The sequence below is a fragment of the Ptychodera flava genome, chromosome 12 (genome assembly GCF_041260155.1).
Source record: "Ptychodera flava strain L36383 chromosome 12, AS_Pfla_20210202, whole genome shotgun sequence".
Lineage (NCBI taxonomy): Eukaryota > Metazoa > Hemichordata > Enteropneusta > Ptychoderidae > Ptychodera > Ptychodera flava.
The window spans coordinates 3847206-3868723 of NC_091939.1; the positions used below are offsets into that span (position 1 = coordinate 3847206).

Below are 21518 nucleotides of genomic sequence, written 5' to 3' on the forward strand. Positions count from 1 at the left end.
TTTTATATTTGCAAGAAACTGTGATTAATATCATGAAAAATTGTGTAAAATTATACAAAAAATTAAAAAGTTAATGTGGGAATTAGTAATTATTAAGTGCATGAATATCAAAATTCTGCTCAACAAGTGACTTAATGATATCAATATGACTAAAGGCTGCTGTTTGTGTGCAAATGCCAAACACGTAATCTTTAGTGGACACAACGCACTGTGCTAGGTTATTAAATATTCCACATCGATAAAGAATCATTGGCATAGAATTTTTATATGGGACAATGCTCAATAATGTAATCTTGTACTCTGTGTGATAAATACTAATCCATCTCACACTAAGAATTTTTAATAAATCACACAATATTTAAGAGACCTGAACACTTAACGATCAATAAGTGGCAAAAATATTGCAACAGTTGGAGCTGTCAACATGTTAATGAAGCAGCAAGAAATGTGTCTTTATATTAGATTCTGAATACTAATTTAACTTGATATGACTTTAAACTCTACTCCCCACAGCTGGTTTGACGTGCTTTGTCATTGGAGTTAAGAAATGAGAATAAAAGTATCTTACCCTTGAACTGGTGGAGGAGGTATATCCTCAGCTACACTCTATCAGGAGGTAAAGGAAAACAGAACAGTAAAGATGACGGAACTCTTATTCAAAAGTATGCATCAAATATTATGTAATGCTTCATAAATAATGATTTTAAAATTCATGTCTGTTAGTCTATCGATAAGTAAATATGAGTAGTGCAATCAGGAAACAAAGAAAAGCAAAATTAAAAAGATGATACGACTGTTATCCAATAGTATGCATTACGTGACAGTTAAAAAATATAATTTCAAAATTCATGTCATGGGTCTATAAGAAAGTGGTGGTTGTGGTTGGTTTTGGTGGTTGGTAGTGGCGGTGATGGTGGTGGCTGATGGTGTTGCTTACATGAGGACCAGTCCTCTAAGTCAAACAGACTTTTATGTTACCTCTAAATACGTTTTGAAGTATAAGAGGGTGTACAGCATGACATACATAACACTACGTGAAATAGGAAAGAGACTGTATGACTGTAAGCTGGTCTCTAGACGTCACCCATGGTCTCCTATTAATCTTTTTGTGTGATGTATCAGCATTGTGACTGTGGTACAATGGGTTTACAACAATTAAGGTGATACCGCAGGATTCAAAGCGTTGGTTGCTATCGTTGGGAACATTCAAAACACACACTTTTTCACGTGCAAAATCTTACCGTTCCGCTGTTCTCTATGGATTTTCGACTCTTGGTATTTTGAAAATGCTCAAAATCTTTCAACTCTCTCAATTGTAAACCAATTTAGCTGACTTTTGGTAGGGTTATTGAAGTCATAGATGAGAATATAGATAAGCATGTGTTTCTAAAAATTCTGGACAGTTTATGAGATATCACCGTAAAACCCTTCAAAATTTCACAAAATGACACAGTAGATATTTTCCTGTTCAAAAATCTTTTGTACTTGAACAGATAACCTAATCCATGCTAGGGGCTCTGAACACATATCTCATGTGTTACATCCGGCAATTTTGGAAAATTTGGTGCAAATTTTGTGAGCAGAAACGTTTTAAAATAGATCTGTGAAAATTTGTATATGTGTGACGTCACTGACCAATCGCGCGACAAACCTGCGTCTTTTAGAATCGTATGGTTCTGTAAATCTTTATTATTCAAAGAAAACCATGAAAACTTTGCATTTTGATTGATTTTGGAAATTACCCCTAGCAACCGTTGCTTAGCAATTTGAATTCTTTGGTATCGCCTTAAAGTCTTTTATTTATTCCTTATCTACCATTTCTTGGATCATGACAGTAATGCCACTGTCATCATCGCTATCCTCTTCATTATCTCTTCTTTTGGCAGACATTGCTTCCCGTCCTCTTCGTTTAATTTCTTCCAACGATGGCTTTGATGGCTTTTTCTTTTGTTTCTCAGTATTCTCTGCCTTCACTTCTTCTACCTTCACTTCTTGCACTTCATCCTAATATAAACATATGGCAGAGAAAAGTGATTCATGAAATTACAAGGTTAACATTTAGTTATGAACAAATGCATTTGAAGAAGTCTGGTCATGATATGATGTACTATACAATATGGTACACTATGATGTGAGCAAATCCAGTGATCTGTGATCCATGAACAGAAAGTTTTGCTCAACCTGCAGAATTTTCCTTTCTGACGAAACAGCAATTGTATGATTAAGGGTCTATAAATAACACACTAGAGAATACACGACCACTTAATATTTTAATTGTGGTTGGGGAGCTACCATATAATGAGTAAGTTTGCTTAAAATGGGGTTATTATACAAAAAAAAAAGAACATGAGCGTATATTGCTATGATAGTATGGTTAACTTCAATTGAAAGAGGTTATAGCTACCTGCAGTATGGTCTAATACATGAACTTTCAAATAAAAGAAACCTAGCTACCATAACGAAGACTGAATGTACCTCCACAAGGTTCTATCAGGAGTGTTATCTCATATAGGACTATGTGACTCTGTATAAATATTTTGACATGAGACATACTGGATAGCATGATTTCCACCAGGATTTACAGTTATACATGAACTTGGCTGGCACTTTGTTTTTGTATTACATGTACCTGACAGTTGTGCACCGAAGTGTTACATACAGAAAGAGTTTCATATAATATGCCCTGGATTTACCTTACCTGTTCGGGTTTTGAGGTAAGATCAGATGTGGGGTCACGACCTGTGACCTCATTCCTATCTTCTGAGTCAGCCATTGTACTCACTTTTAGAAATTACACAGTGAACGCGAAACTGTAATTAAATAGAAATGTATGTTATGGAGATATTGTCAGCTGATTTAAAATCTGCACCAAAATACTGTGATATTTGTGCAGCATGAGTAGTTTTACCAGAGCTCTGTTTTTGATACCCAACAACAAATAACACAGCATGTACATGATAATTTTGATTCTTACCCCTTTCTGACCCCTTCATAAAAAAAGTTCTGATAGTATATTGATTTATTGCATCTATACTTTGTAAACTTATCAAGATAAACTTATTTGTATTTGATAAACAATCATTACCAAACACATTTGAATCATACTATCTCAAACTGTCCAAGAAAGGATTTTGTTTCTCATTCTTGCATGGGCTAGTTTCGACTTTTTTCATGTTTCTCTGAATAAAAAATAAGTGTATATACCTGAAGGCACTTAATGCAGCAGAAAATTTCACTTTTGATCAGATTACATAAATAAACTTTACAGTTCTGATAACTTATCATTATCATCTTGTTACATATCAGAACTGCTGCGTGTAAGCATTTCTTATAGTAACGTTTTGATGTCAGAAGTTGGATCTTATGAGCTGAAAAACAAATTTAAAAGCTAGTAGCTGTAACTTTTGATTTTTTCACAATTTTTGTTCTGAATGTCAGTTGCAGTCTCTTGTTCTATTCCTCACAGTCTCAGCCCATGTATTCCTACAGCACATTGAAACAACCATAATTAAGACTGTCAACGCAGCAACTATGAGTGTAAGATGCACTACTGTTTACGTCAGACGTCTGGTCCGGACCAGAATTCACTTGTCAACAACAACGCAGTCTACACATGTGCAGGCTGAGTTGACAAGCTGAATACCATGCATCTCAACATGCTTTTGGGAGAATTAAAAACTGTGGTGTCAAACAAAGTCATAAAAAACATCAAAAATTACAGCCACTGGTCCTTTAATAGACGATTTCAAGGCATCAGTTTTATTGAATTCCTGGAATGAGAAACGAACCTGATTGTTTTTGGAGTTCTAAAAGCAGTTGGCTTTCTTAAACTGTGTTATGTTGCTAATTGTCCAACCCAGGGCATGCACATATATTGTTATCATGTTTACCTCTACTGTATTTTGACAAGATGATAACAAAGTGACATGCCCATACGCCCACTAACTGAATGGTTTTATATGCATCACATTTTATAATTAGCAGCTCGGCAAATGAGTTCTGTGTGAATGTACAATAAGTCATTGTTTGTTTTCAGGACAAATTAACTTTTCTATTTTATAAACAAAAAAAGGTTTTACCAATGCCCTTTTTCTCTCTACCTTTACAGCAAATAATGTAAAATTAATTTAAAAGATTTGGCAAATAGCCATGTGCAAAATAATTGCATGCCCAAACAAATCTGTCATTCTATTTATACATACCGCACGATACAATTTTGACACGTTTAAATGTAAACAAAGATGTAAACAGAGATTCTTATCATTTCCTTACTTTGATAATTCCAATCATACTTACACATACTCAGGATGGGTGATATTGCAAAAGACAACATTATGCAAGTGAAAAACAATCTAATTTCATCAAAAATCTTTTCGGGCTGTCATTGTAAATATAATACCAACAAAATACCGTCAAGGACACTATGTGCTCACATTCGGTTTGAATTGGTCCATTCGAGAAATATTTAAACCAGGAAAAACAAGAATGACAAAAGTAAATAAGGTCTCCAACTTAGGTACTGGAGGTCATCTTTAGGAACATGCATATCAACTTCTATAGCAATAGGAGAACCAGATCCTAAATACATAAGCAAATGTCAACAACAAAAAACAGAGAAGGCTTGATAAAAAGGAAAGGTGGGAGTGGGCAAAAAATGCACAAGGGATCTGGTAAAAAAGTAATGCTACATCATTGATCTTCTAAACCCTACCCCCTCCTGCATATCAAATGTTCCACCCCTTGGTATTACATAAGACCAAATGACAGGAAGTACATTTACAATCTTGGAGATTTTTAATTAATGCCATGAGTGTTATCATTCTAATGTAAACAGCACTTAAGTTAGTTACAGATAGTGAAATGCCTTCCACTGTGGGTGGTGATTACAATATCTGGAATTATCCTGGATCCAAATTTCTCATCAGTTTTTGTATGTCTTACATAGAAAAGTTGCAAAACTTGGTCCAAAATGAAAAAAAATCACCTAAGCTTTGTTTTCTGGATCAAATTTTCCTACAAATTGGTATCAAATATGACAAAATTACGTTCACAGCCTTCAAAATTGTCTCACAATATATCCTGGGTTAGTATAGGTCATTTAAGGTCACAAACTGAGAAAAGTACCTAAAATCAGCGTGTTCATTTTTAGCCGGATGCCGGCCAAATTGACCGGCTACTTTCGTATTTTGGCCGGCTACTTTTCAGCACTGTTTCGCTCTCTGGCCCGGAAATTCTGGTTTTGATAACAATAATTAGATTTTTTGGTGGTCTTGCAAGCCGCAGATAATATTTCAGAAGTGCCGATGTGGCTATATGTAGTCTAGCAATTTACGCGGTGAACTTGTTGCTATCACTGTAGTACCGCAATGAGCGAACGTGTTGTACTGTACACCGTGACTGGGAATCGCTCTCGAGGTCAACCTCGCTCGCCCGATCACAGCCCGAATTATTCCGACGTTCACATCGGGTATAGCCGAAAATTGGACTAATTATGCCCGCGAATAGCCGACCATTTCCGAATGAAGCCGACTTTGTTTCGCTCAAACGCGGAAGAGAAAGTCGACGCTCGAGAGCTTTGGTTTTCTGCGTAAGAGTAGGGCCTAGTCTGATGGGTTGGTAGGTTTTTGATCAAATCTAAAGCGACCACAAGTTACTGAGTCTCATTTTTCATACTTTCGAAACGCCACGTCAATCTATCCATGGTCGATCACGATGTCAACTCAAGTCGATCGCATCGCGTTTTGTGGAGGGGCCGTGGTTGTGTGCATCGCGGAAGAGAAAGTCGACGCTCGAAAACTTTGATTTTCTGACTTTGTCTGTTGGTTTTGGAGGTTTAGATCAAATCTAAATAAACAAAAAATTACTTGGTCTCACTTTTCGTACTTTTGAAACGCTACGTCGATCACAGTGTCAAATTTCAGGTCGACCGATATCGCGTTGTGTGTACTGTGTTACAATTGACTGCCGGTGCTTTGTACACACACGGTGTAGTACAGGCTGGCGTTCAGTGTCATTAGTTTGAGGTTTTATCAAACATGAACACTGAAATTTAGCTGTCATTTTCAATTATATTCAACATCAGCAAAAAATCAGTAATCAGCTCACGGATTCGTTTTATTGTGAAATTAGGACAGTGAATTAAAATCACTGAAAATTGTGTTCCTATAATTCATTGAATTGAATAAACTCTTTGATTTTACTGTATCTTCAATCAAGTTTATTTAAATCAGTAAAAAACTTTGTACAGCCAGGCTGGTCAGGATTCTAGCGGATCGTTTTCTGGGTTGTGAAAACCCCTATTCTATGATGTATTTCAAAATGTTTGTTCAAGTCATGAGCTAAACATAATTCTACACAACAGTCTGGTGAAATTTTGCTATTATCCTTGTCAACTGAATGCAGTTGACAGGCCCGAGTGATATCAAATTAATTTTTCTGACTTTTTTAAACTTTATCCCTTGAAAACATGTTGTAATTGGCAATGATAATGATTATTCTGTATGCTGAAATGGTCTTTAATACTGTACAAGAATGCATAAAATTACTCCAAAATGTCTTCAAAATTTAAAAATTTCTTGCCCACACACAGGGACGGGGACCCCGTCCCTGAAACCCTCTCCCCCTTTGTGTATGTTGAAATAGCCTTTTATACACTTGTATAAGAATGCATGAAATTGCTCAGAAATGTCTTCAAATTTAAAAATAATCCTTAACACTCTCATGCTGAAATGGTCTTTCCATACAGTACAATAATGCATGAAATTACTCCAAAATGCCTTCAAATTTTAGAAATTTCTTGCCCACAGGAAACCCTCCCCCTGTGTGTATGTTGGAATAGCCTTTTATACACTGTATAAGAATGCATGAAATTGCTCAGAACTGTCTCCCCCCGCCCGCCCAGGGATTCTGGTTACACACAGAAGCTAACCGCCTACTTTTCTGAATTTTCCGCCTACTTCAAAAATTTTTGAGAACCCTGTAAAATATACAAATTTTGGGGTTTTCCAACACTTTGAGCAGAGAGTTTATCTAATAACATCTTTCGGGACTTTATACCAAATTACAAAGCTATCAAACAAGGGACTTTATACCAAATTACAAAGCTATCAAACAAGTAATGTTGAGATAAAGTTTTCTTGACCAAAAATGACAATATTGTCTTAAAAATACAATTTTTTATATTTCAGGACAATTTCCACATATCTAACTATTGTCATCTCTGTACGTCTGTCTACGAAAATATGAAAGCTATCTGTCCAGGGGTTTTAAAAAGGAAACACTGTCTAAGATTTTTTGACCAAAAATGACAAAATTGCACAAAAATAGTAATTTTCCCAATTTTGTCATAATTTCAACAAATTAGAAGAGTAACACCCTTGCAAAGAGAAAACCCAAATTTGAGAGCGATTGGGCCGGCGATTTCAGAGAAGAAGAATTTTTACTGAAAATGAGAAAAATCACAAAAAAATTCAGCAAAAATACAAAATTAAGGATATCTTCACAATATTTATAAAACTGTATAAGGTTAACCTAAGGTACTTGCACACAAATTTTCAAAGCAATCAAAAAAGCGGTTCTTGAGTTATTAATTCTTAACCATTTTCACATTTTGTAAGCTCATTTGCATAATTTTGGCAATGCAGTCTTCATTTGAAGAAAATCCCATCTATAGGCCAGGATGCATCCACATACCAAATACCAAGCTGAAATGTGCAGCGGTTTGCGTGTTTTTGATGTTGACGGACATACTGTACTAACATACATACATACATACATACATACATACATACATACATACTTACATACATACACACATACATACAGACGCCATCGACTTCAGCCTATACGATAAACTCACATTGGTAAAACCAAATGTGAGCTAATAAAAGTATCTGCTCCAGACAACAACAACAGCAATGTAAATCAACAAATGTAACATGGTTACAAGGTAGCCACGTTTCTCACTATTACTTCCTAAAGACCTTCCACTGCCAAGTTTATCAGTTGTTTCTGGTTTTGATCGACTTTGCTGCAAAAGGAGTGAAGATGCATAATTATTATGCACTTTTATAGAATTCTTAACCAAAGCAAAGTAGGATATCTTTATATTGTTTCTGTCAGATAGAAAACTTCTTGGGTTAAAGGTATGGTTCAGCTGTCAGATTTTCTTGCCAGGAAATTTACTTACTAGCTTACAATTTCAATGGAAAACAAAAGGCTGTCACACCTTCATAATCCTCTTAAAGACTAGAGCAAACTCGATCCCTGGGATTGATTTCCCTACCTTTAAAGCTCCCTCAGGCCCCTATCCTACCCCAAATCTTAAAGAATTAACATTTTTATCCAACATCGATCTTTTGATGTTAGCTCCTCTGAATCTTATCCCCTCTATAATCTGAAGCTACATAGCAAATCCTTTTCTCAAAGATATCTTTAAAGTAAACAGATTTCCTATTTATAAAGACATTTTTGTTATTCCAAATGATACAATTTATAACAGAATTCTGAGCATTGACTTGAGTGCTTCACAATTAAAATCACCAAGGTGGACAGGGAGCAAGTTAATACCATAGTTACAATTAAATACAAATTTACCAGGGGCTGGTTGCTCTGTCCTTCTTATTGTCGTTACAGCCAGATTAGGGCTCTAGAGAATATCTCACACTGTAGATGCTTTATACTGTCACAGCACCACAGTCGAGAGGTAAAAGCTGCGTATACCAGGAATAAACATGGTCATGGGAGGACATAGCCACAGTTCCTTCATCAAATCACAGTCCCTCTACTGTGATCAAATCAATGATCAAATTTCATGAAGAGACTCACTGTGGCTATGATTACACATCCTCCAGGCACACCCTGGCCTGTACGCTTAGTACTGCAGGGGACGATGCTTAAGTTATTTTCGTATTCGTTTTTGTATTCAGTTTCGTATTCGTATTCGTATTCATATTGGAGTCACTGACAAAATTTTTTATTTTTAGTCCAAATTTCGTACGTATTATATAAAAGTTCTGTCTTTACAGAAGTTAAAGTGCTTTTTATATGACAATATATCAATACTTCAATATTTGAGAACGTAAGTTGACAAAGATCCAATCTTTTTAGGCCCTAGATTGAAAGATATCGTTGCTATCATTAGAGGAGAGATTTTAAAAACAAACGGCCAGTACACAGGCACTCCTTAGCTGGGTAGTCTGTTAAATAGATCGATTTTCGGCTCGATCTATCGATCCCGTAGTCGATATGCGCGCCATTGTAACCAAAATACTCACTAGGTTACAGTGGCGGGCATACTGACCACGGGATCGATAGATCGAGCCGAAAATCGATCTATTTAGCAGACTACCAAGCTAAGGAGCGCCTGTGGGCCAGTAATAGTCTTTGGAGGAAAGATTTTTTAACAAACATCATTTCGTATTCGTATTCGTTTTCGTATTAACTTCTATCACAACAACCAACTTCAACATTCTGTTGACATCATTAGTATCGATAATGGAAATTTAGCTGACCCGCCCAATTTGACGAGTTGTAAACTTAAAAGGTAATTTTCTTGTTTTAAACTGATATCTCTGAGAAAGTGATCGTCATAACGATAGTGAATGCAGGGCTCAACGTTATCGCATGCCCCTAAGTCGAAATTTTAGGGGCAAACCTTGGACCTTGAAAACGTTAGAGGCTTTTGCAGTGTCAAGAAAACCTTAAAAATTATATATATGACATGCTATATTTAGACTGCTGTCGCAAAGAAAATATCATCTCATATGGTGGGAAAGCGTCATAAAAGAAAACGAGATGAATAAAATGGTATCATAGGCCTATGTCCCGATCGGTACATTTGTTTCCCTAATAAAGATTAAATTAATGTGTGAGCTGTTGTCAGAGTCTTTATTTGAGTACGGCCCATCTCTTTTTCTTTCCTTGCGTTTGCGTCAACTGTCATTGCCAGAACATGTTGATCAACTTGCGTTATGATAAGATACACCAGAATGCATGGAAATTAATTTGTATCGCGAAATATCGAGAAATACCTGTATTCTATGATAAATAGACTTCAGCTAGTCTAGTAGCTGTCGCAACTGGCTCGATCGGTTTCCGTCATTTGTTACTGTGCGATCCAGTTTTAGTGTTACGCAGTTTGCCCCGCTCTACAACTCCGTTCCGCAGGTCACTCCAAAAACTTTCAGCAGTACTATTTTGGGGGACCAATTAAGCCGCTAGCCGTAGATAGCTATTTTTTCAACAAAAAACTCTGAATAGAAATGCAGCAACTATCAACTTTCGATAGATATTTTATAGGCAAGAGAACAAAACTCAAACTTATATGCGCATTAAATCCCAGTGTTTCTCGATCGCCGGGGTCGAACGCTAAGATACGTCTGTTCTATTTTTGTACATCCATGGTCTGTTCTACCATGGTTCTACATAATTGCAGTCGCTACCCGGCAGATTTGCCATGATATTTCAACAAAGTTGCTTGCTATTTAGATCTAGCTGAAAACGAAAACCTTTATGAAACAGGCTAATCCAGCTGAGTCCAAGCTTGATGAAATCGATGCTTTGATCTGCTTTCCAAAGGACGATTTCCGGAAATGGTCTAGCCGGTCACATGCCACTTACGCAAATATTCATTACGCACGTGAACGCATGAAACATGTTGCAGTTACTGGTTGCTTGTTTTCCCTTGTCAGCTATATTTTGATGACATTTTATGCTGGGATTATGATTGGTTCAATTGAAATGATGTGACAGCACTAAAACTGCTTCTGATACTTGATTGGATTGTAGTAAAATTTATCATTAAATTCATGGGATATTTTGACAGATCATTCAAGATAACATCAGCAGACACATTGGCAGCCCTGTGCAGTGGAGAGAATGCGCTCAAACCTTTGAGTAACTCCGCTCAACGGCTATGCTTATTCAATGCGTATTTTGGGGTCGCGGCCTTTCGGGACAATGTGAATGCTCCGTGAACACTGAGTGAATACATGTTGTATTTGATCACGTATACGGTATGGAGAAATGTCTTGAAAAAAATTCAGTCGCAATCTCATAAAATTTGGTCGCCTATGCGACTGAAAATGGTCGCTACTTTGAGCCCTGATTGAATGTAATACATGAATTATCGGTCGGTCCAGTTTTATGTTATTATAGCTCACATCTTTATTCTGAAAGATAAACTACCTATGTGATTGATTTCTGTTACTTTCTCCCCTGTAGCAGCACGTACAACTTTGTCATAACTTGCAATTTTGTAATTTTTGCCTTACCGCGTATACCGCACTCCCTGAGTGTGTTGTTGAGCCATAGAGTTTTGTAAAGTATTGTATTGTATTGTATTGTTATTATAATTTATTTCAGGTCTACGTAGAGCCATATCAAAATCAACTAAAATACTTAAAATACAAATTGTTAATAGATATGATTATTCTAAAGTGAGTCCAAAAGGATGAACAGATTTAACAATTGTCACATTTTTTTATTTAGATGGTTGTCCTGGACAAGTCCCCCGTTAATTTCATCATAGCTTTCAACAGTCACCCGTTTTGCAGCGCCTCACAAAAATCTGCCCTCCCCACAAAATAATGGTACAGTCCGGGGCAGCTCCTTTGCATCCGCTCTCACGAGTCCCATTACTTGGCACTGACCACCTGATTTCAGAGGATTTCTGGGTGCATCCAGCTGTCCGGTCAAGAGACATTGGCAAGCGAAGATGCTGCCTTACCAGATGCCAACCGATTTTAAGTATTTTTTTTCAAATAAAATGAGGTGAACAAAATTCTTTAAAATCTACGAATGCAAATTTATGTAAATTTAATCAAATTTGGCAGATGAAATTACGAATCAAATTATCACAATATTTAAACCTCAGTAAATATCGTATATTGCACGTTTCATACCTGAAACCTGGACTAAAAATAACATTTTCTGTCAGTGACTCCAATACGAATACGAATACGAAAACGAAAACGAATACGAAAACAACTTCAGCATCGTCTGCAGGGGCGCCCCTAACATCGATGGGGGTAGCGGTCGGGATATAAAGCCCACCAGCACAGTGGTATAAACCCTCTTAGCAATGCTAACGACCGCCCTCCATGGCACTGTCCCACAGTGCGAATGATCGAGGAAGCTACCGGACCCGTACCCTCCAAACCAGCCCCCCCCCCCCCCCGCGCTTTTCTGCCTCTCCTCTTCGCTACTAACAGTAAGTATAAAACCTGTGTATATCAATAAATTTGAAGAATATGAATGCATTCCGATATGATCATACACACACAAGAATATTTCTAGTACGTCACTCTGTGTAAACATGTCCGATGATGTTTGCTTGCACTGCTGCACTGAAACTTGAAAGTTCTCATTCAACACAACAATACAACACACAGTACACTACACATGGGACATGAAGTCGAGTCGTGCATTGAACTTGTTATGTCTGACTGGACAGAATCGTATACTCACATGATTAAGATGACACACAACCGAGAAAAGATGTCAAACCCACAGTAGCACTCAGACACGTTCTCGCTGTAAACCTTCAGATCTGCAAGCTGCTGGGAGTCCAGGAACAGATCAACACTACGCGCCGTTTATCTGATCATCATGATGAATGTGTCCGCTTCCGGGTTTTCTAAGCTATTTCGCAAGAGGGCGCTCGATGAATGTTTTCTCTGATTCGCTGCAAGTGGAAACCACAGGCACCACCGTAGCGCTTTCCACTACATGTACTGTGTCTATGACATGCCAAACGTAAAATCACTCTTTGGGTCTTGAAGTAAGCTAACGTCACCAGGTCAATGCCTGAAATTGCGTATCGCCCCTTTGTCCAGATATTAATAAGAGGCAAGTGAAAGTTACGGGTGGTGGTCGTGTAGCCCTAACCCAACTTGGACGAATTTTTTCGGCTTTTCGAATTTCAACCGACGACTTTTCTCAATGAAAGACGTTATTCCCACCGCAGCGGTGCGGACAAGGAATTTAAATTTCTTATTCGCATCGCAGCCGTTAGGATGTCGTAGATGCTGAGTGTAGCTTGTTTGCTATACTGTACTCAAGTTAAATTCCATAGAAACTATGACAGTTCAGCAAGTGATTTCCCTTCTTTCAATCCCCTCCCCCCTGCTTAAAAATCTGAGACAGTACCCCAGACTGCTTCACTTTGACAAAGTATGTCTGTGTGATTGTTTTCTTTGAAAGGTATATTAAAAACTTGTTCCTCTGTAAGAGTCATGCCATGGATTTTACCTTTTGGGAGGTTTTTGGAAGGGATTATTACGGGGTAGAATATTAGACAATGCATATGCGAGGGGCTAATACTCAAGTGTAGGCTATCATTGAACAAAACTAATTTTGATGCCTGGCAGTATGAATCCATATTAAAGCAAGTGACATCCTGAAGATGTACTAAAGAGTTTCAAATATAATCAAAGTTCAGTGTCCTCATGTCTCTAATTTTTAAATAGTTAAATTTCTCATTTCTTACCTTTCCATAGGAAGGAAGCATGCTACATTCATGGATGAAAAGTACCACCGACTGAGGCTGAGGAAGAAGCCATTGACGCACTTCATATGTTACAGAGCAGTAACAGTAACAAAGTCTGAAGCTGAAAAATGCCAAGTGCGGGGAAAAGTTTTGTACAACAGGGACTGGAAACCCGGGACTGGAAACATTTACAGGAGACACAATGTCACTATCACTATAAGCTACACCTAGGCAATGCAAATCATATTATCACACTTGTATGATCAGTCCAACCCCAATGGGGATTGCATCTTTATATAAATGATACATACAAAGGAGTAAAATTGATAGGATGATGTAATTCTGACAAATTTAAATAGCTTTTTAATCCCTAGACACAAGGACAATATACTTGAGCATATGCAATGTCACTTATTATCAAAATTTGCCAGCTATTATTGTTTTCATATCTTGAGCTATTACTCTGGCATGTGTGAACTGAGGAAAGTGTATCATGACCCGCATATGTCCAGTAATTTTCTTCAAATGTGACAAGATCTGAAATGTCAATATGATGGCCTGAAGTTTTTATCATGCAAAGGGAAATACAGAAAAACAGCAATACTTTGTTGGTGATTTTGAGTCTTCTTACTGAATTGCAAGCACAAACATTGTGAATCTCAAATAGGATTTCATTCAAACACATTTCTTTTTATCACAATATATATTTCAATTAAAGCACCTATTGACCAATGTGAACTGTATCATCTTTTATGAGTTCTTTTTCAGGGGATGTCCAGTTAAATAATGTCAGTTGCATTATTGGTGAAGAAGTTCATATCTTAGAGTTTGACGGTGTTGAGTATTGCTTATAATTATGGCTTTTGATGGAAAAATGCCTTTACATATCTTTTCTTTGCATGTGTGTTTACTCTTTCATGCAGTGAGAATCAGTTAAATGCTATACAGTGATTTCCTTTTTTACTACAAGTCACACTACTTTTGCTCCTAAAGCACAACACTTCTTACAGACTGCTTCATAAGTGAGATTTTTAGCTCTGCTGTCAATGACGCAGAGCTTTATTCAGATACCCGTAAGTGGATGTCCTCAGTCCTCCATCCTCTGTGTTCTTTCAACATTCATCTTCTTCTCAGGAACTGCTAATTCAATTGGCGGGTTCTTAGGGGTAGCTGAAAGCACTTCACTTTGGAAGCGGATGATGACCTAGTTGGACGAGTTGAATTCATGGGAAACTTTGTTGATCTGACCGAAGTATTACGGTAAGCTCTATAGCAAACTACGGCCACATTACACACCATAGCATCAATTGCTACTCTAGTATTATTGGAATTCAAATTCTTGTTGCTTAATCAATCTATACACTCTTGGGTATCTGTTCAAATATATCCGTCATATTTACGTTACCAAGACTAACTGATTGTACAATTATGTGGTGACTCCAAGTACGTTAAAAGTGACCCGGTGTGACAATGACCTATATCAGCATACTATACATTGAAAATGCGATAAATGACAGGAGACAGTATCCGTTGTACGTGGGTGTCAGCCGCATTTTGATGTCAGTATCATTCGTCAATAAGAAAGTTGACAGCGAGGAGAAACTATTTTAAAAACTTTTTGTCGTGCGTGTTTATCAGAAAAAATGAAACAGTCCGACTTAAATATTAGTGATTAACACAAACACCTGGCATGTAGAATGTGCGGATTCTGCGCAGACCAGCAAACCTAATGACATCATTTGCGGTTAAAATATTACGATAAGGTATGTGTGCGCACACTGTAACATTGTAAGACAATTGCAAGTTGACTGTGGTTTCTTTGGCAGCAGAGATGACTGGTTCTTTGCTGATTAGAACATGTCAAGTTTTCACCATACTTTGCTATCTCTACGTCATGACTCTACAACGTAAGTAACACTTACCGAAAGGAAAATGTTGCCTTTGTTTGAGTATCATTATCATTTCTGAGCTGGTTTTCTGGTAGAGACTAATTTTTCTGTGTTTTGTATCTCTTTAAAGTATGACCATCACAATTATTGGCAGTAGCTTTCGTAGAAATCATACTGCATATCCAAGAATGACATAGACCCTCCTAAAATGAAAGATTTACGATGAATTAAATTAGAAGGTGACTGCATACAAAATAACAACAAATCGTAGAAATTCGCCTAGGCTTCTTTCTTGAATTATTTTGAGGCATCAATAAAAAGTTTGTGATCACAACGATTAGAAATATACAAACCTATTATCTGTAAATATGACATCAATCAAATACGTAGAGTTAAACGTTCATATGTAATTTTCATGGCATGAATATCAAAATTAAGCTGTGCAGATGTTGTTTTTTCCAAGTCAACAAGTTTTGATGTTATTACCGAAATATAAAGGAACATTTCTGCATAGCTGGATTGTTTTTTGGTTTCGTTGTCAATTAAGTGAAACTGAGTGGAAAGAGCTTTCTGGACAGAAGATAAATATTAATGCATATGTATCACATATTCACGTGTTACTTTTAAATTTGAAATGTCTTCCTGGCGAAAGTCTAAGACATGGTTCAAGGCGTCACTTTGGATTAAGGATTAATGTATTGATGTCGCGAGTGATTAACTTCGAAGAAAGACACCCGGAGAGTACGTCGCCTGGAGGTTCAAAAATCAATAAGCTTAAAAGACAGCCGCAAACACATTAGCTTGCAAGGTTTAAACGTGACAGCATTTCAAAAGTATAAGGACAATATCCACAACTACAAGACCCACTTCCCGAATTTACAATGAAATTTTGACAATATTGGTTATCGTTAAAGGGTTCAGAGAAAAGTTGAAGCTTCCGTTTTTGTCTGGCTTTTATTCTGCTTTGTTTGTTCTCGCCAAAGGTAGATGTACTAAGAAAAGGTTTGCTTTCTCTTCTTTCCTTCTCTCTTTCACACAGAACAATATCTGTATCAGAATGAGCTGTACGAGGTATTCACAAACGTGCGAGACAAACACGGAGAGGCCAGAACTGCGTGTCTAGCTGATGGAGGTGATCTGCCGATAATTAAAACACAAGCCGACAAGGACTTTCTGATTAGTATAGTGGACCTAACGAAGGATTATTGGCTCGGACTCGACGATTTAGCCGGCGATGGAGTGTACAGGTGGGTCGATGGAACGTCCTTGACTTCTTCAGGATTCACAGATTGGACACCAGGTCCCTATCATCCGTGTGTAATTTTGAAAAGGAGTGCTGGGTATAAATGGGACACAGTATCGTGCTCCGTAAAAGCTGACCGTATTTGTAGATATCCAGGTAAACTGTCTTTACTTTCGTTTTTCTGCGTGTGAATACATCACTCGATCAGTTGTGTACATAAATCACGTGATCGTTTTAAAGGTATTAGTCAAAGAAAGTGCTGTTGCTTCAGTGAATATGATTTGTGGCTGTATTGTGTTAATTTTATTTGTATTTTAGGTAAGTTCAGATCCACTTTCATTTAAAAAATTGATTTCACTTCTATACCTAAGGTACTATTTATATTGTGAGAAATTGTGTCAAAGTGCAGATAAAATCCGCCAAGAAGGGGAAGCGAAATATAACAAGCTGACGTTGAGAAAAACATGGCATTATTCCGCCAATCGACAAACGTAATGGGTGCTTTCCTTCAATCAAAGTCATGGTAACATTGGTTGCAGTAAAGTTTTTTAAGCTATTGTCCTGTTTGAAATACGCATTGTATGCCGGAATCCAGCTATTCACATAATGTATTGTGCCGACTCGTCTCTGCAGTATGTTTTTACGTTACAGACGCACCATGACTTCCTAGGTTGCCATGGTTGCTTTCAATTTAGTTCTACAATGAAGTTTGACTTGCTATTTCTACTCAGTTTTATGAAATCTTAACACGCGATTATCGATTGTCTCTAGGTAACCATTTTCTCTCTTTCTGATACTATGTCGTGTTAATGTTTAATAGACTCTGAGTTATTATGAATGCAAATATCCCTGAAGTTAAATTTGAAAAGACTCTACAATATTCAGAAATTTTAATGACCAGGTTGCCGATATTTTGTATTGGCATTTGTGCTACTTTTTATAAACTATTAAAAGTAAAACTATGGTTTCTCGCTTTGTATTACGCCACTTTGGCTTAATACGGGCATTGTTTCAATGTTTGGTGCATTGGCTTCGCCATAATTCAGTACAGACATTTGATCAAAGCTGTTGCTAGCTCGCAATGTTATTGTTATTAAAGACAGACATTCGATGCAGTTAATCTTTGATAATTCGAAAACGTTTTTCTTCGACTGTAATCAGACAATTGACTCGCCCTTGACCCGCTCTTGAACCCCCCCCCCTCCACAAGTCCAGTCTCCTCCAGTTACCATTCTAACTCTATACAATCACCACCACTCTGTCTGATTTAGGCTGCGCTCAGAAACATCTTTGGAGGGGATATAGCGGTTGGGTGGAAAGGGAGACCTAGAAAATACATGTTTGAATGTCAAATATCGATAAATTCAAGGTAATTTGTTTCCAGAGTAACCAGGTTTGCACCGTTGCTCCTGGTTTATTAGTGATTTTGGAAGAGGATGGCGGGAAGTTTCCCAGGATAGTTTCAGTAAAACTTTCAGTCTTTCACTTTCCAGGCACATACTACCTTGAAGTTCAGAGCAGCGTGGGCTGCTTTTTGTTGCAATGACCTTATTGAAAGAATATTTGGAGGAAGCCATGATTGAATAGAATAAACTTAAAAATGTCCCTTATTCAATGTCATTTCAATAGTGTGATAGAGTGTTGGGCACCTGATTATTTAGAAATTTTGGAGACGATTTCTATTTGGTTGAAAGCATGTGGGCAGAGGAAGGCACATCGACGCTCGAGTCATGCTTGCCTCATTTTAGTCGTAAACTTTGAGTAGGACACAGTTACAGAACGCTCTAAGCCTAAATATATATGGTCGAACCCAGAGTGATATCCCTAACATGTAAAATGGGGTAAGATGTGAATAACTAAAACACAAGTTATAAGGGACTGGTCAGTTTCTTCGGCCGGGGGACGGGTGGATTATTTTTTGCCTTTTTTGCTCACGTCAAAATGTGGCTGACCCCCTATTCCAACTTTCGAAAACAGAATGACCCCCTCAAGACAAAGAAGACAAAGGATAAACGGTTAAACAAAAAGTAATATATATGCAAAACAAAGAATTAAAAGAATAACAAACTTTACAAGGATGAGATGAAATATACCATATCAAAATTAGGCCTACATAATAAAACAAATGGAACTGGATGATGAAATTCGTGGCTGGTACGACGTATTTTAGACAATTATGAGCCCTTGAACCCCGCCCCCCTTTGAGCATTTCAAGAACATGATGACCCCCTTAGTCAAAAACAGGGTGATTCCCATGAATCCACCCCCACCCCACCCCCACCCCCCGCCGAAGAAACTGACCGGTCCCCAACATAAGGAGTCAAATTAGTACCGTTTGATATATAACACAAAATATAGGTTCTGTATAGTGCCATTACTTCTTGTCAAATGAAGGTATTGTGGCATTTATTGTACGATTAAAATCGTCAACATTATCACAGCTTTATAAGCACACAGTCATCGAGTAAGCCCTTAAATTTGTTTATTTTTTGTGTCATGAATTTTTTTTTCAACTATCGTATCATCACGTCAATGCTTAGTTCGGAAAGTTGATTTAACTGAAAATTTGTCCGTCATTCCTTCAATAGGTCCTGCAACAACCCCACATTCAACGACGTCATCACAACTTATGACTGCTGTGGAAGTAACCACAAACACACTGTTAACGGTCTCAACCACCGGACCCACTAGTGCAACAGCGCCCTCAACAACCTCAACACAGCCCTCAACAACAACTACGACAGTGTCCTCAGCAATCTCGAGAGCTGATCCTGTCTTTACACAGCCAGCGACGACGTCCGCCACGATCTCGTCACAATCAAAGAGTACAACAACAGCACCTGCAATAATCTCGACACTGCCACAATCAACAACCACAACAGCGTCCTCAGCAATCTCGACACAGTCGGCAACAACAACCATGACAGTGTTCTCACCAACCTCTACAGATGATCCTGTCCTGACACAGCCTGCGAAAACAACGCCAGCCACAACCCCACCTGCAGCAATCTCGACAGAGCCAATCACAACAAGCAGTACAGTACCCTCAGCAATCTCGACACTGCGTGAAATAACCTCGACAATACCCTCAGCAATCTTGACACAGCCAACTATAAACACCACAGCGATATCATCAGTTATATCGACACCGCCTGCAACAACTATCACAGTTTCATCATCACCCTCCACAGCTATCTTGCCACAGCCTCCGACAACAGCGCCCTCATCGATCTCGACAAAATCAGCCACAACTCCATCCAAAGAAATCTCAACACAGCCATCCGCAAGCGCCCCCATGGCATGGCTATTAGCAATTATCACACAGCCGACCACTGCAGTCTCCCCTGATCAAATTGAAGAGACAAAAGAAAAATGTAGTGATTCGATTAGGCGAAATTTACCATTTTCTATGATGACGACAATTCTTGTTACAGTTACGGTGGTGGTGGTTGTACTGGACATTATCTTGCTATGCACACAAAATAAGCCTCGTAAAAAGAAACCAGGAAATGTGAGAAGAAGAAAAGAATATTTATCATCGGCTTTGTAATTTGTAAAATTCAAAACAAGTATTTGGATATTCGCATATAGCATTACATATAATGACATTTCATATTAATCACACGAATAATGTTGGGGTTGAAAATGTTTTTGACATATGAATAAAATCTAGACCAATACAAGAACAATAGCGTGATAAATACGGTTCCTTTTTATATGTGCTACGGATTATCGGCCCGGGTCCTTTGGGGTTTAAAGTGAATATATTGATCGTTACCATACTAAATTGAGAACGACAACATTGACTGTTTACAACGGATATCCTAGATGCTATATCATTACAAAGAGATTAATAGATTGCAAGGACCTCTCCTTTCCTTCCAACAACATCACAGTCTCCGTAATGTTGGTAGTTTGATCAGCAATCAAATGATCAATCCGATAAGCAGTTATCAATGTGCAAATTTTAGTTTACTGAAGTCCATTGGAAATGGCAATATTTTATTAACGACTTTCATTTCCTCTACTTGCTTCAATATAACAACTTACACATGTTATGGTCTCGACTTGAATGCTTCCACGTGACCGGATCCTACGGATGATTGTGTCCTTATTTGGACCTGATACGCGTCTCTGAATTATTTTACAATCGTTTTCATGATAGAAATACATACAAGTAAATAAAGGCAACGAAAGTGTCTTTGAAAGATGGCACGTACTTTCATTGGTCTTAGATTTCAAAAATAATTCTGTGTGTTTTTCATTAAAGATATAAGTCACAATTATCGGTGATATTGGCCTACACGACTGTATTCTGTGTGCTGCATATGTACATGAAGGATATTGAAAATGCTATGTTCCGCGCCAATAGCTAGGGTTTCTGGACACTGATAACGTTTTACAATATTAGAATCATTGGTGTGAGGTTTAGGGAAAGTAGTTGCTTGATGACCCCTCAGAAAACTCCATTTTGTCGATATCCAAAGGTGTACGTTCATTATTTGAGTCACCCTTGATTCCGAAAAGAATCGTGAACAAAGTCAGCTACTCATTAAAAGCATATATCTTTATTCAAGACTCACTGGTTCAGCAAGATGTAACACGACATGGCTGTCCAATGTTACGACGTGGAGACCTGAAAATAATGGCATATTATATTACCATGCGCTGCCCGTCGCATTTCGATTGGTCGAGCTGAACCACGTGACTGACCACAAATACACAGTAATGGTTTGTTTACATGCCCGTGAATATTTTTATTTTTTATTTATTTATTTATTTCGAGAGCCAGCTCATACACCAAAAATGTACAGAAAAAAAGGGGGGACACAAACTATAAAAAAAACAACAAACTAATTCATGATGGAAATTAAAACTATCAGACAGAGAAAACTTT

The 21518-nt window shown here is 37.7% G+C and overlaps 2 protein-coding genes across 3 annotated transcripts in view; one reads left to right on the plus strand and one right to left on the minus strand.

Moving 5' to 3' along the window:
• Positions 1–12623, minus strand: part of LOC139144736 (histone deacetylase 6-like) — a 37175-nt gene extending 24552 nt beyond the window's left edge. The window contains exons 1-4 of one of the 2 annotated variants that reach the window (XM_070715460.1): positions 12469–12623; positions 2699–2810; positions 1816–2004; positions 569–606 (exon numbers count right to left, since the gene is read on the minus strand). In XM_070715460.1, the coding sequence (XP_070571561.1) occupies positions 569–606; positions 1816–2004; positions 2699–2773 (302 nt within the window). In that variant the 5' untranslated portion in view covers positions 2774–2810; positions 12469–12623. Of the gene's footprint in view, positions 1–568; positions 607–1815; positions 2005–2698; positions 2811–8595; positions 8707–12468 lie in introns of those variants that run through there. The other variant, XM_070715461.1, reaches the window with a different exon arrangement.
• On the plus strand, positions 11987–20299 carry LOC139144738 (uncharacterized). The gene is made up of 5 exons (XM_070715466.1): positions 11987–12211; positions 13500–14749; positions 15319–15396; positions 16418–16625; positions 19210–20299. The coding sequence occupies exons 4-5, from the start codon at positions 16613–16615 to the stop codon at positions 20169–20171; spliced, it is 975 nt and encodes a 324-aa protein (XP_070571567.1). The 5' UTR covers positions 11987–12211; positions 13500–14749; positions 15319–15396; positions 16418–16612; the 3' UTR covers positions 20172–20299.
• Positions 20300–21518: the final 1219 nt, after the last annotated feature.